The sequence below is a fragment of the Botryllus schlosseri genome, chromosome 1 (assembly GCF_051294905.1).
Source record: "Botryllus schlosseri isolate E-star chromosome 1, Bs_hap1, whole genome shotgun sequence".
Lineage (NCBI taxonomy): Eukaryota > Metazoa > Chordata > Ascidiacea > Stolidobranchia > Styelidae > Botryllus > Botryllus schlosseri.
The window spans coordinates 6,542,536-6,556,274 of NC_137236.1; the positions used below are offsets into that span (position 1 = coordinate 6,542,536).

The 13,739-nt window shown below is 40.6% G+C and overlaps 2 protein-coding genes across 2 annotated transcripts; one reads left to right on the plus strand and one right to left on the minus strand.

The window, feature by feature from the left end:
* The first annotated feature begins 761 nt into the window (after positions 1-761).
* On the plus strand, positions 762-3,560 carry LOC145458064 (kelch-like protein 12). Its single transcript, XM_080336408.1, has one exon. It carries the CDS (start codon positions 871-873, stop codon positions 2,470-2,472), a length of 1,602 nt encoding a protein of 533 aa, XP_080192534.1. The 5' UTR covers positions 762-870; the 3' UTR covers positions 2,473-3,560.
* A 6,578-nt stretch (positions 3,561-10,138) lies between these two features.
* Positions 10,139-12,186, minus strand: LOC145457239 (kelch-like protein 23). The gene has a single exon (XM_080335461.1). It carries the CDS (start codon positions 11,805-11,807, stop codon positions 10,179-10,181), a length of 1,629 nt encoding a protein of 542 aa, XP_080191587.1. The 5' UTR covers positions 11,808-12,186; the 3' UTR covers positions 10,139-10,178.
* Between the last annotated feature and the right edge of the window lie 1,553 nt (positions 12,187-13,739).

Here is a 13,739-nt window from a genome sequence, read left to right on the forward strand (position 1 = left end):
GTGATCAGCGCGCAATAAAATTAACGCAGCGGTGAACTGGTTACCATAAACGCACCTCCGTAAATATAGGTATCTACCCCGGCTCGCAGCCAACAGAAAAATAGGAGGGATTTGAAAATTTTCCAAATGCTTCAGGGTAGCATCAATTTACATACGTAAATGCCAAATAATACATGGGTTCCTCATGTTGACGAACTCATGAGTGCGATATATATATAAGCCGCCTTAAACTACACTTTCGCGCAATACTGAAAGAACTTGAAATAACGTAAATATGTAATTTCATTTGTAACGAGTCTGGATGTGCTATCAATTAGCGAGTACACGATCTCCCTTGAATACATGTTCAGCAATGTGAGCTCTTATTACAACGAATCAGAATTTTTCTATCACTACGTTTCGTGACCGATGATGGTGTACAAATGAATAAAAAACATTTCTGGAGATCGCGTGTCGCTATCCAGGCGATTCTCGTTTATTGGAGGCACTGATAATATGAATCGCTGAATTGCGAATGAGCTGTGAAATATTCGGTCGGCATTTCAAAACGACATTTGATTAAGGAGAATATTACTGCAAAGATTTTTGTCAAAAGTGAGTCTATTCCCCACCAGAAATCCCGAAATTCCCCACCAGTGGGGAATTCCCCACCGTTTGGGAACCACTGCTTTAGATACATACACCGCAAAAAGAAATTGTCACCATACCAGCAAAGTTCGATACATTTTAATTATATTTTTCAGCCCAGTGTGTCTGTGTATACTGTAGGCCCCTACAGCTGATTTCAAATTGCAATACCCGAAATAACTTAATTATGTTCACTTGAAAAACAGTGCTACTCTATATTGTACATTTTTATGAATATTAATCATGGTGCAGATTGTCTGTCCAAATGTGGAGAAACATGCAGTGAAGATGATGGCAGAATTACATCGCATGAAGCAAGATAGCGATCATTGTGATTTCACAATTCAAGTTGGAAATGATGTCTACTACACACACAAAAATGTATTGTCGGCTGGATCCGAATATTTCAGAGCGATGTTGAAACATGACACAAAAGAGAGTCGCGAAGGAAGAGTCGTTTTCAGGGATGTGGATTCTCAGTGCGTGAAAAGTTGCATAGATTTCATATATTCCGGTAAATTTGATGTTCCCGATGAAAAGATGAATGATCTTCTTTATGTCGCAATCATGATGCAGTTGGAAGATGTGAAGCAGGCGGTATCTGATGCTTTAGCCGGATCAATTACCACAGAGAATTACTTTCCCATACGAAACATTGCTGATATGTATGGTCTCGATGATCTCCACTCAAAATGCAGAATCTATTTTCAAGATAATATAATGGATATATCAAACCAAATTGAATTTGGAGATACAGAACAAAATGAAATCACCGGTGTCATAAACTCGGAACAGCCAAAATTGAGTGAAGAAGATAAACTATCGTTATCGCTAAAATGGGTGGAGAAAAATCCTAAAAAACGGGAAAATTTGCTGGAATGTCTAGAGTTGCTCAAGTTCGACGAAATGTCTCGGGCGTTTTTGCAGAATCTGTTAGAGACGCATCCCATAATCAGCAATGACTTGATGTTGTACAAGTTAATCAATGGCCATTTTATGAAAGCAACAATAAAGCCGATCGTATCAAAAGGCAGCGGTGAAATATTAATTCTTTTCAGTTACAAGACGGATGGTATCCAATCCTTTAATCCCACTACTGAGAAAGTAGAGAAGCTCCACGATGAAAAGTTCAAGCATTTGACAAATTTCAGCGCTATTTCTCTCGGCACTTATCTTTATATTTTATGTGGCACTAAATCTGTTCATCGTCTGAATTTCCGAAACAAAAATTCAAAATGGGAGAAGATGAAAGATATGATTCGCGACCATGGAGAGATTCCTCGTTCAGAGTGCTTATCGGGATCGATATTCGTCATTGGTGGAAGTTATCCTGAGGAAAGTAATTCCGTGGAAAGATATGACCCATCTGTAAATCAATGGGTTCAACTGGGGAATAAACCCACAAAAATAGCTTACGCAAGTCTCGTATCATTGAATGATTCCATCTATTGTGTCGGAGGCAAACGTGATAAGGTTGTGGTTTCGTCGTTCAGCAGATTCACTCCATACTCATCAGAGTGGGTTGATCTCGAACATATGAGATATCCAGCCTATGATTGTGGTGTTGTTGCAGTTGATCAAAAGATATTTGTGATCGGAGAGGGAACAGGGAGAAAGAAAATCAATTACATGGAATGTTATAATGTTACGTCAGCTCAGTGGACGTCATTGTCATCTCCAAATGTTTGCCGTGCTTGGAACGACGCGTTTCACGTTGGCGAGTGGATTTTTGCAGTAGAAGAGCTTGGAAATATCGAGAAATATGATATATTGAAAGATAAATGGAGTAAGGTGAAACCAAAAGTAGGTTTCAAAATCTACCGGACTGTAAAAGCGAATGCATGATTCTTTTGTTATTTTAAACTTGTTTGTTCTAGTTCTATCCAATGTAAAAATTTTCTAACCAGTTCCATTATATACCTACATTCCGTATTGTGCACTTTGTCATTTGAATATACTTTTGAGTTACAGAACTTATAATATGTACAATGCACATGTAATAATATGCCTACATGCTACATTCATTATATAATTATATTAAAACCCTAAGCTTTTCGAGCTGACAGTCTTCAGGGTCAATCGCAAGCAAATTTTTTCGTTTCAAATCATCACAAGATTTTGCCGCTATTGAAATTGCTGTCAGTTCTGAAGCCAGAGGTTGTCAGTAACCAAGTAATGCTATGTTTGAGCACTGCTCTTTTTGTGATTGTATTACAGTATTCAACTATTCATGTTTCTATTGCACTTCTTATTCTACGTTTTTTCGGAGTAATCGCTACTTACTCTTTGTATTTTGGATTTTGTAAAGTAAAAAGTAATTTTAAGATTGATTTTTATCACTTTTGTAAGTGAAATTACCTTATCAGCTCATTATATTATTATGTTATATCAGCTTGTGTAGTATAGTAGCGTTATGTAGTTTCAAAAGTACTGTATTTGTGTAATCATCAATCATTTTGTGTAGTAGTGAAGATGCATCTGGCTGCTTGAAAAGTAGCTCCCCGATTTCGGCCTACTACTAAAAGTATGCAAGAGTGTGACATATTGATCAAGTCTACTTTTCATAATTTCTTACTATAGTACTTTACCAACTTCATATATCTACTTGCATTAGTTTTGCATGGCTTTGGAAATCACTAGTTCTACTTTCCATCCAATCTATGGCACTACTGCTACTTTTACTTGAATAGCAATCCTGACTACTTTGACCATATTAACTAATTACGTTCGGTGAACTGATATGTGATAATAGTGGGCTCAAAGACGTTAACTCGCAAAATATTCATAATCTGAATTTGTCATTGATGTTTCTACGACAGCACATATTTTTGCAGCAGTCAGAAGTCGCTTTCGAATGGTATCAGAAATCGCTGTAAATACTCTCGTATTCATTGTATATTGTTCTTGAATAATAGACGCTTTCAAATTTGCAATTGGTTCAATAACATCGTATCGTGGGGAACTTTAACGACAACGATTAGTGTGCACTTGATGTCTATGGCTACTAGTCAAGATGTAAGGGTAGAACTATCCAAGTCGTTCACATATGAGAGAGCCTGGTTAGTGGTTAATCAAGGAATGGATATCTAGTGTCACACACCAGGGTTGTAAGTCGTGGCGAGATAGCGTAGTGGTATAATCCACAGCAACAGCACCAATGGGTTGCGGGATCGAGTCCGACTCCAGAATTCCTGCCCAGGTGTTTGAGGTTTACCTAGGCTCCTCCTCGCCATCTCATCAGTGTAAGCGCCAAGCGGTGTCTTCTAAAAGCCTAGAAGTGGGCCGTGCTATAAGTGGCCTGGTGTAAATGACCATAGTAGTCGACAAACACCATGAATATCGAAAAAAAAACAAGTTTTAACAAAGTTCCGAGTCACAGGTCAATTTGACTTTGATAGTTTTGACTCGAGTCATTTCCAATTCACCACAGAGTAGAGTCCAAGTCATAGTATTTACTGTTCAGTATCTATAGTTCAAGTCAGGTTGAACTCACCTCTGTGAAACACTTGGGTGATATCGACAGCCTCGGGGATTCGTGATGTAATCATTTTTTCTGACATTAAATATGTTTATTCAAATAGATAAAAGACAGTTTCTTGGCCTATTTTTCAATTATAATTGAATTATCGGTCCTGATATACGACAAGATAGCGTAATGGTGAAGCCAAAGACCAAAGACTTGAGTAGTAACACTGTTATCCATGACTTCCCTGCTTGGCGCTCATGCATATATGGAATCGCATGGAGGGGTGGTGCAAGACTCGGAAAGCCATAAAAAAGGCTATATCTGCACGTTCCTTGTCCAGCGGCTTATGCACATCATGCGCTCATGATATGCATATGCGCAGATCGTGTGTATGTGTAGCATGAGTCGGTGTATATGCCGCAAAATACAGCACGGACAAAAATAAGCTACGTCCTTTTCCTTTCCTAGGATTACCATATTTTAGAATCCGGCAAGGACGACACTTTTATCAAATCATAAAAGTTAGTTTTGAAAACAACTGATTCTGTTATATTGTCTGGAAATCTCGTTGTGTTGACTTTAAAAAGTCATATTCCTTCGCTCATCGTACTATATAGATCAGGGTTGTAACCAAGTCACAAGGCTCCGAGTCACAGGTCAATCTCACTTTTGAACTTTTGACTCGAGTCAAGTCGAGTCATTTTCAATTCACCAACGAGTTAAGTCCGAGTCCAAGTCAACGAGCAGAGGGTCGAGTCCGAGTCATGGTATTATGACTCGAGTCCGGGTCCAAGTCATTGTGTTGACTGCTCACTTGCTCAGTTTCCAGTTAAAGTCTTGCTAAACCCACTTTTTACAACTCTATTTGGTGATATTGAATGGTTCGCATTTATAATATACCGTACCAATTTTCCTCACTTTTAGCAGTTTCTGGTCGCATTTTCAAGTACCACTATTGTGGTGTATCAGTCCCTTTTGACCACTAGTGGGTGTTTATACTGATTGCTCCTGATTACCTTCACGTCGGGACTATTCATTTCATTCGTACCAGTTGGGTGTGGCGTCGCTTCTGTCAGTTGTACCTACGTTAACTCTGTATTATTGCCATGTTGTATTCAGATACACTAGCTTACTTTTATGTTAATAAAAGCCTAGGAACCGATCGTATTGAGTTCTATCGAAGGGTACAACAATTTTATTAACATAAATGGTCATCTCAACATGGCGTTCTCTCAAGAAAAGTACATACGTGTGCCAGTTTTGGAAGTGATGCCAAGCTCGGCTGACTCGCAGAAGATATTCAATCATTGGGAGAAGATGTTGGGGAAATTCTTAGTTGCCGCGCAGGCCTCCGCTTCAAACTCAACGGCTCCCAATCGATCCTCTTCTGACCCTCCAGCTGAAGTGACTATTGACAAATTAGCTATTCTATACGGATATATATCTCCGGATGTGTTCGCTCTTGTAGAGCACTTCGCTACGTATGAATCCGCTCTTGAGGCGCTATGCAAGCTCTACAAGAAAAAGAATAACGTGATCTACTCCAGACACCTCTTGGCAACGTCTCGTCAGGATCAAGGAGAAAGCGTCACGGATTTTTCGCTAAAATTGCTTACTCTCGCTAAAGATTGCATGTTCGCTGCTGTAAATTCCGACGAGCATCAAAAGGAAGCAGTTCGCGACGCCTTAATTGCTGGCTTACGTTCGCCTAATATTCGTCTTAGATTATTGGAGCACGATGATATGACATTGGACAAAGCGGTTCAGATAGCCGAATCTCTCGAGCGAGCTCAGCAATTTTCGTCTTCTTACGAGCCCATATCGATGCCCGTCCCTGTCGCCGTGAGTGCTGTGGGATCTGAACAGACGACTAATAGCGATCAAGTCAAAATAACGCCGGAGGGGACCGGCGAAGTTGCATTAGTCACGAAAGCATACAAGAAGTGCCAATATTGCGGCAGTCAACATTACCCTCTGCGCAAGGTCTGTCCCGCGAAAAACGCCGATTGCTATAAATGTGGATATAAAGGCCATTTCGGTAAGGTATGCAAAAGTGGCACTCAAAATAGGAAGATCGCTGCGCCAGCGTATGATTCTGATGAAGCCTCTCATTTGGCTTCTCTAGACGCCGGTGGAACTGGTGCGGTAACGTTTAATTCCGCCGAAGTGGCGGACCTCGCTTCCCTGTTGATTGGAGTACCGAAATCACTCAGATACTCGGCTATCATCATCAATATAGCAGGATTGACTATAGAGGCGCTGGTCGACTCGGGGGCCTACGAATGCTTTATGAGACGATCGTTTGCTAATTCGCTTGCACTCCCTCTGCACGGACCGGAATCCACTATTACTCTGGCATCGAAGGACTCCACCTCTAAAGTATTGGGGCACGTTACTTCGCCATTCACAATACAGGATCATAAATACAGCGAAACACGTTTCGGAGTCGTAAACAACTTGTGCGCGGATGTGATCTTAGGATTGGAGTTCCTGAAAACTCACAAGAACGTCATTTTCAAGTTCAACGGGCCTCGAAGCGACTTGATCATCGGTGATTCTCACTGTTCCGTCGCTGCCGCTAAGATTACAGAGACGCCAAAGATATTCCACTTCGTTGATAGAAATGTCGACCCCATCGCTGTGAAATCAAGAAATTATTGCACCGACGACGCCCAATTCATCAAAGAAGAGGTGTCAAGATTACTGCAAGAAGATGTGATAGAAAAGTCCGTCTCTCCGTGGCGGGCTCAGGTTCTGGTGACGAAAGATGAACGCCATAAAAAGCGGTTAGTTATCGACTATTCTCGAACTATTAATAGATATACGCCCCTGGACGCGTATCCGCTCCCTAGAATCGAGCATATTGTTAATGAAGTCGCTAAAGGAACGGTATATAGCACCATCGATCTGAAATCCGCGTATCATCAGGTGCCTCTTTGCCCTTCAGACCGTCCTTTAACAGCTTTCGAAGCTGACGGTAATTTATACCAGTTTCGTCGATTGCCTTTTGGGATAACAAACGGCGTCGCAGCTTTCCAGCGATTCATAGACAATTTCATCCGAAATCATAACCTGCAAGGTACTATTGCTTACCTGGACAATGTTACTATTTATGGCAAAAATAGAAAAGAACACGATAAGAGGTTGGAACGTTTTATGACTTCAGCCAAGGCTGACGGGCTGACTCTGAATGAAAAGAAATGTGCGTTCTCAGTTGAAAAGTTATCGCTCCTGGGGTACCTTATTTCCCATAACAAAATTCAGCCTGATCCTTGCCATTTGAAACCTTTGATGGATATGCCCATCCCTAACAATGCAAAAAGTTTAAAGCGCTGCTTGGGTATGTTTGCCTATTATTCGAAATGGATACCTTCGTTTTCGGAGAAAATGAAACCATTGACTCGAAACATTGAATTTCCGTTGAAAACCGATGGACTCCAGGCTATCAAATCGTTGAAAAATAGCCTTATAGGTGCTTGCCTAAGTTGTATATATGACGACGAACCTTTCGAGGTTGCCTGTGATGCTTCGGACGTGGCTATCGCGGCCATACTAAGTCAAAGAGGCAGACCTGTAGCGTTTATGTCGCATACTCTTTCCAAATGCGAGTCAAAATACAATATTGTTGAAAAAGAGGCTCTCTCGCTATTATTGAGGCCATACGAAAATGGGGATACTTGCTTCACCGCAATAAGTTCCGCCTCGTTACCGATCAAAAAGCATTGTCGTTCATATTCAGCAAAACTCACGCTAGTAAAATCAAAAATGCTAAGTTGTCGGTGTGGAAACTCGAATTGAGCGCCTTCAAGTATGAAATAATTCATCGCCCGGGTACTGAGAATGTTGTTCCTGATACATTTTCTCGTGTCTGCTGCTCGTTGCCAAATTCTGGCTTGTCTCTCCATCAGGTGCACGAAGCTCTTGCTCATCCCGGAGTACGACGGTTGAACCATTTTATTAGAGCGAAAAACTTGCCATTCTCTGTAGATGAAGTCCGAAAGATCTGCGCTAACTGCAGAATATGCTCCGAAATCAAACCGCGATTCTATAAATCCAATGTCCATCACCGTCTCATTAAATCGACTAGACCGTGGGAGAGAATAAGTATTGATTTCAAAGGCCCTGTTGAAGGACCTCGAAAGTATCTGCTCGTAATTATTGACGAATACAGCAGATTTCCATTTGCGTATCCATGCCGAGATATGACATCAGCTACCGTTGTTAATTGTCTCACTGATTTGTTTTCCTTGTTCGGTCTGCCCGAATATGTTCACAGCGATCGTTCAAACTCGTTCTTATCGAAGGAAGTAACGACGTTTCTTACCCGTAAAGGCATAGCAACGAGCAAAACTACTCCGTACCATCCCACTGGAAACTCTCAATGTGAGCGTTTGAATCAAACGCTCTGGAGATCAGTAAGAATGCTCTTAGCCTCACGAAAATTGCCTGAAAGTTCATGGGAAGCTGTGTTGCCTGATGCCCTTCACTCTATCCGTTCGCTTCTGTGTACTACTACTAATTCGTGTCCGCACGACAGATTTTTCAATTTCAGTAGGAGAAGTATGATGGGGGAATCGGTTCCAGATTGGATACTCCAAGGAGGCTCCGTGTTGCTGAGGAACTTCGCAAGGAGAAGTAAAAGTGATCCGCTCGGAATCGAAGTCGATTTGCTCGAAGCTAACTCCAAATATGCCTTGATCCGGCATCCATCTGGAGTGGAATCGACCGTCTCAGTCAAGGACCTCGCACCTTATCCGCCTACTACTGAGCCCTACCCAGTCGATGATGGGGCTGCCGAACCGGACCGTGCAGTGGCCGACGATTCGTTTCTGGTTGAACCTACGGTTGACGTTGGCAACAAACAAGATTCTTCAGAAACTTTGCAAGAAGTTGTCGCTGATCCTCCGCCCTTGAGAAGATCAACTAGAATCAAACGCGCGCCTGAACGATATGGACAATCCTCTTTATAATTACTTTGCTTTTGTTAGTGGGGGAGATTGTGGTGTATCAGTCCCTTTTGACCACTAGTGGGTGTTTATACTGATTGCTCCTGATTACCTTCACGTCGGGACTATTCATTTCATTCGTACCAGTTGGGTGTGGCGTCGCTTCTGTTAGTTGTACCTACGTTAACTCTGTATTATTGCCATGTTGTATTCAGATACACTAGCTTACTTTTATGTTAATAAAAGCCTAGGAACCGATCGTATTGAGTTCTATCGAAGGGTACAACAACTATCATTAGACGAAATTCCAATAGTGTGGTTACTTTACTGTTATTCGAAATTTCAATGAAATATCAGTTTCGGCCGTCTGAGTCCCGAGTCATATGACTTGATCATGGAACTGACGAGTAAAGCATACACAACATAACAGTAAAACACATCAAGTTTTATTTTAAATCACTGTTGTAGTAAAGTTTCATATAGTGTGGAATGTCATGAATAAACTTGAAATGAACTGAATGTATTCAATTGTTATATACTTCAGTTTGCTACTACTTGTACTGTATTTGTATATAAGTAGACAAGATTGAGCTTTTTAGCCTGCCTACCCATTTACTGAACTTAAAATGACGTCCCACTTCAGTGCACGGAAGTCAAACAGATTGTGTAGCAACACAATGCAATGTGTGACCTCATAATGCAATGTGTAACCTCATAGAGGTCTATGACTGTAATGTTATGTAGGCTAACCATACAGTTTGCCTTCGTTCAATCAGAAATTGCCTTGCTTTCCTAGTGATTAACTGCTTCACCGCTTAAATTGGCAATTTTTATTTAAAGTATACAACAATATGACTTTATAGCTCCAATATGACCTAACCTGGAAAATATGACTTTATAACTTATACCCCATGGCCATAGGGATGCGGTTTTTGCTAACTTGATTTTATGACTTACTGATGCATAGAAAAAAATATGACTTTAATGACTTTAAATGGCCCTAATGATAACCCTAAATAATGACTATACATGGACCACCTCTGCTAAATTCTGCCATCAGAATACCTAAACCTGTAGGTGTGCAGAACTCACAAGGACACTTGAAAAAGTTACCGAATATTTCTCGAAGAATGATAAATTTATTTAATCTGCAATTTCACTACAGTAGAGCCAAAAATGCGAAACATTTCATCACCCTCCGAATTCTTGTACCATTTGTCATTCAATATATCGTACTTTTCAGTATCATAAGTGTAACTGTGATATTGTTTTAGTATAAAAATCCAGTTGCCAACATGATAAGCATTGATCCAGTTGTGACAACTATTCATGGACGAAAGTGAAGTCCATTGAGCCGAAGCCGCGTCGTAGCATTCGACTAGTGCAAGCGGCTGTCCATTTCTCAAACCGCCCATAACAATTATCTTTTGTTCAACTGTCACAACCCCACTCCCACAAACGGGATAACTCATCGGCTGCAATTCGACCCATTCTGAAGTTAACGGTGTAAATCTGCAGAAGGTCGAGACTTCACCGTCGTGCTTTCTGCCGCCGATACAATACACTGAATCATTCAACATTACCAGACTAGCATCGCTAATTTTTGACGGTCTGTCGTCTAGTCTGAGCCATCGATTAATAGAGGGGTTGAACACCTCTACCGCATCTGAAGGCTCCGGGTAGCTACCGCCGATAACAAATATTGATCCCGACGAGGAAACTGCGGGGGGATACCATCCATGGTTGTGAATCATATTACCCATCTTTTGCCATTTTGATTTTTTATCGTTAAAATACAGTCGATGCACAGATTGATCCTGAGACAGAGCATAAATGAACGGGTCGAGGTATACAGTAGTGAAAACTTTCAGGTGTTTGAACTTCTCGCCGTGGAACGGCGTTGCTTTGTTAGTTATCGGATCGAAGGCTCGGATACAGTCGTTGTCGTGATCGAAAACAATGATCGTCTTTTCGTTTAATGCTCTGATGGAATTTTCGTAAGCCTCGATGATGTAACCGTTAATCAGCTTGTACAGAAAAACATCGTTACTGATCATGGGCTGTGTTTCAAGAAGACGTTTCAAAACTGGTATAGAGATTTCGCTCAACTTGATTATTTCAAGACACTTTTGAAAGGTGTTCTTTTTATTCGGATTATTTTCTAGCCACTGCAGCGATATAGTCAACTTTTCTTCTTCGTTCAACTTCAAGACTTTGAGGCGCAAAAACCCAAGTAGATCTGTTTTTGATATATTCCCAAATTCGGGCTGTTTTGCGATTTCAATGATGTTCTCTTTAAAATATTTTTCGCACTTTGACGAAACTTTTTTAAGTCCATACATTTCGGCAATATTCCTGGTGGAAAAGTAATTCTCCGCAGATATTGATTCTGCTAAAATATTGGATATGGCGTGTTTTATATCGTCCAGCTGCATCATGACCGCAACATGAAGGAGGTCTTGAATCTTTTTTCGCGGTATATCGAATTTACCGGAATATACGAAATCAATGCAGCTTTTTACACACTCGGAGTCAACATCTTTGAAAACTATTCTTCCTTCGCGACGTTCTTTCGTGTCGTGCTTCAGCATCGCTCTGAAATACTCGGAACCTGCCGACATTATATCTTTGTGGGCGTGATACACGTCGTCCTGAACCTCAATTATGAAATCGCAGTGATCGTTGTCTTCTTTCATTCGGTATAACTCCGACAAAATCTTAATCGCATGCTTCTCCGCGTCTAAACATACATTCCGCAACATAGCCATATTAATATCCGGAGTTGAATGAGTAAATAATATTCCTGTAAAAATAAAAACAATTAAAGTTTATTAACCGATTGGCACCGGCTGCCATTTTCGAAAAATTTTACTTCATTTTTCAAAATCGAAAAATGGTACCTTCCTGGGATTCGAATACTGTAAACAAGGTACCGTTCGATTCAAAATGATAACGCGCAGCCGATTGCGCCACTCAAATCGACACTAACGGTGTGTCTGATTACGTATATCAAGATCAAGCCGAGTAAACGTTGGTTGGAAACAGAAATGCTAAATTGTGGACCGTATGAACCTTAGTATAGGTATTCGATGACGATATAGAGTGTTATGTATTGTATAGGCACAGTATTCATCTTTCTAGAGAGCCCTGAGTCGACACTCTACGTCTAGCTGGCGATCATTTCTAATCAAAACACCGACCGTTTTAGTCAACTCGCGGCAGGCCGCCGAGAGAGTGAGTCATGGCGAGTGATGCGCGTATGGTAACTTCGAAGGCTTATAACTGAAACTGTTGTGAACCTAAATCAGTCATTTTCGTATTCTTAGACGGAGATTATTATACATTCCTTACCACAATGATATACTGCAAATGCTTATCATTACTGCGACGTAAATTTTATGATGTTATTTTGGTAGCACTTGCGTCAAATATATACAACATATTGCGGGTAATGCACACCGAGTAGTATTGCAGTTATTACGATGTATACATGACTAATAACTGTTGTCCAATGTAGATATAATCTTATGGGCATGTACCCTTCACAGAAACAATCTAAGAATGTCTATTACATACAGAATTCAGGACATATCACTTTATGTTATGGATATTCGTCCCTGCGTTTGACACTACCGTGGTAGTCTGCAGCAATTCTCTTCGCGATTTTCAGAAGCGGCCTTGGGGTGACTTAGGCATAACTAATGTTGTTTACTTAGGGCTTGTAGGTGGAGATTGACTAGTTTTATTGAAAGAGACAAACCGCCAATGCTTATCATTACTACCTACAATGTAAGATATATAACGATGTACGACAGCTCTTTGTATATCCAGATGTACGCTTTTGCGTAGGTATAATCGCCGAGTAATATTGTGCATATCCCGAATTATACTTGACCCTTAGCCGTTATTTAGAATCATATAGTCAACAGCAATCCACAGACAAAATCTATGAAGGTCTATGGCTATTAGAACACGATATATATCACGTTATGTGACAGGTATTCATGTTCATCCATCTGCTTGAAGCTGGTACAGTAGTCTGCAAGAATTTGATTACCGATTTTCAAATGCAACCTGGAGCGGTGTGGAACTAACTAGTATAGTTGTTTTAGAAAAAAAAATACAGAAGCTGACAATCCCTATTCATAGCAACAAACTACAGCCGGTTATGATGAATAAAACCAAATGTATACGACAGTGTATATGACGGGTATGAGGAACGCGCGTCTGCGAAATTATGCTTCGGCGGATATTGTTGCCACTTGTCACGCGACCTATCACATAGCTTTTGAACAGCTTATATGTAACTAATATCAGATATGAAGATATGTGTGGACTTGTATGGACACTAGCTTTTCACAGAAAAAAACAACTATGCTCTAAGACGGCTAGAACAAAACATACAGTACATTATGTGAGAGTGGTCAATGACGCACGCGTTGCCGAAGCAGTGTATTTTGCAACATATTTACCTACGGTCTTTGTTATCCTGTTTCGACGTCTTAGATATAAAATATATCAAATATTATGGTATCAATGAACTTGCACAAACAATATCTATCCGCAGAAATAAACGGCAACGAACCTGCACGATTAGAACGGGATATATAGTGGTTCTAATACAGTACGTTTCCCTCTAACGGCAATGGGTAAAAATACCCACGCCGGCGCCAAACGGTTAAAGACTCGCTCGATAAAAC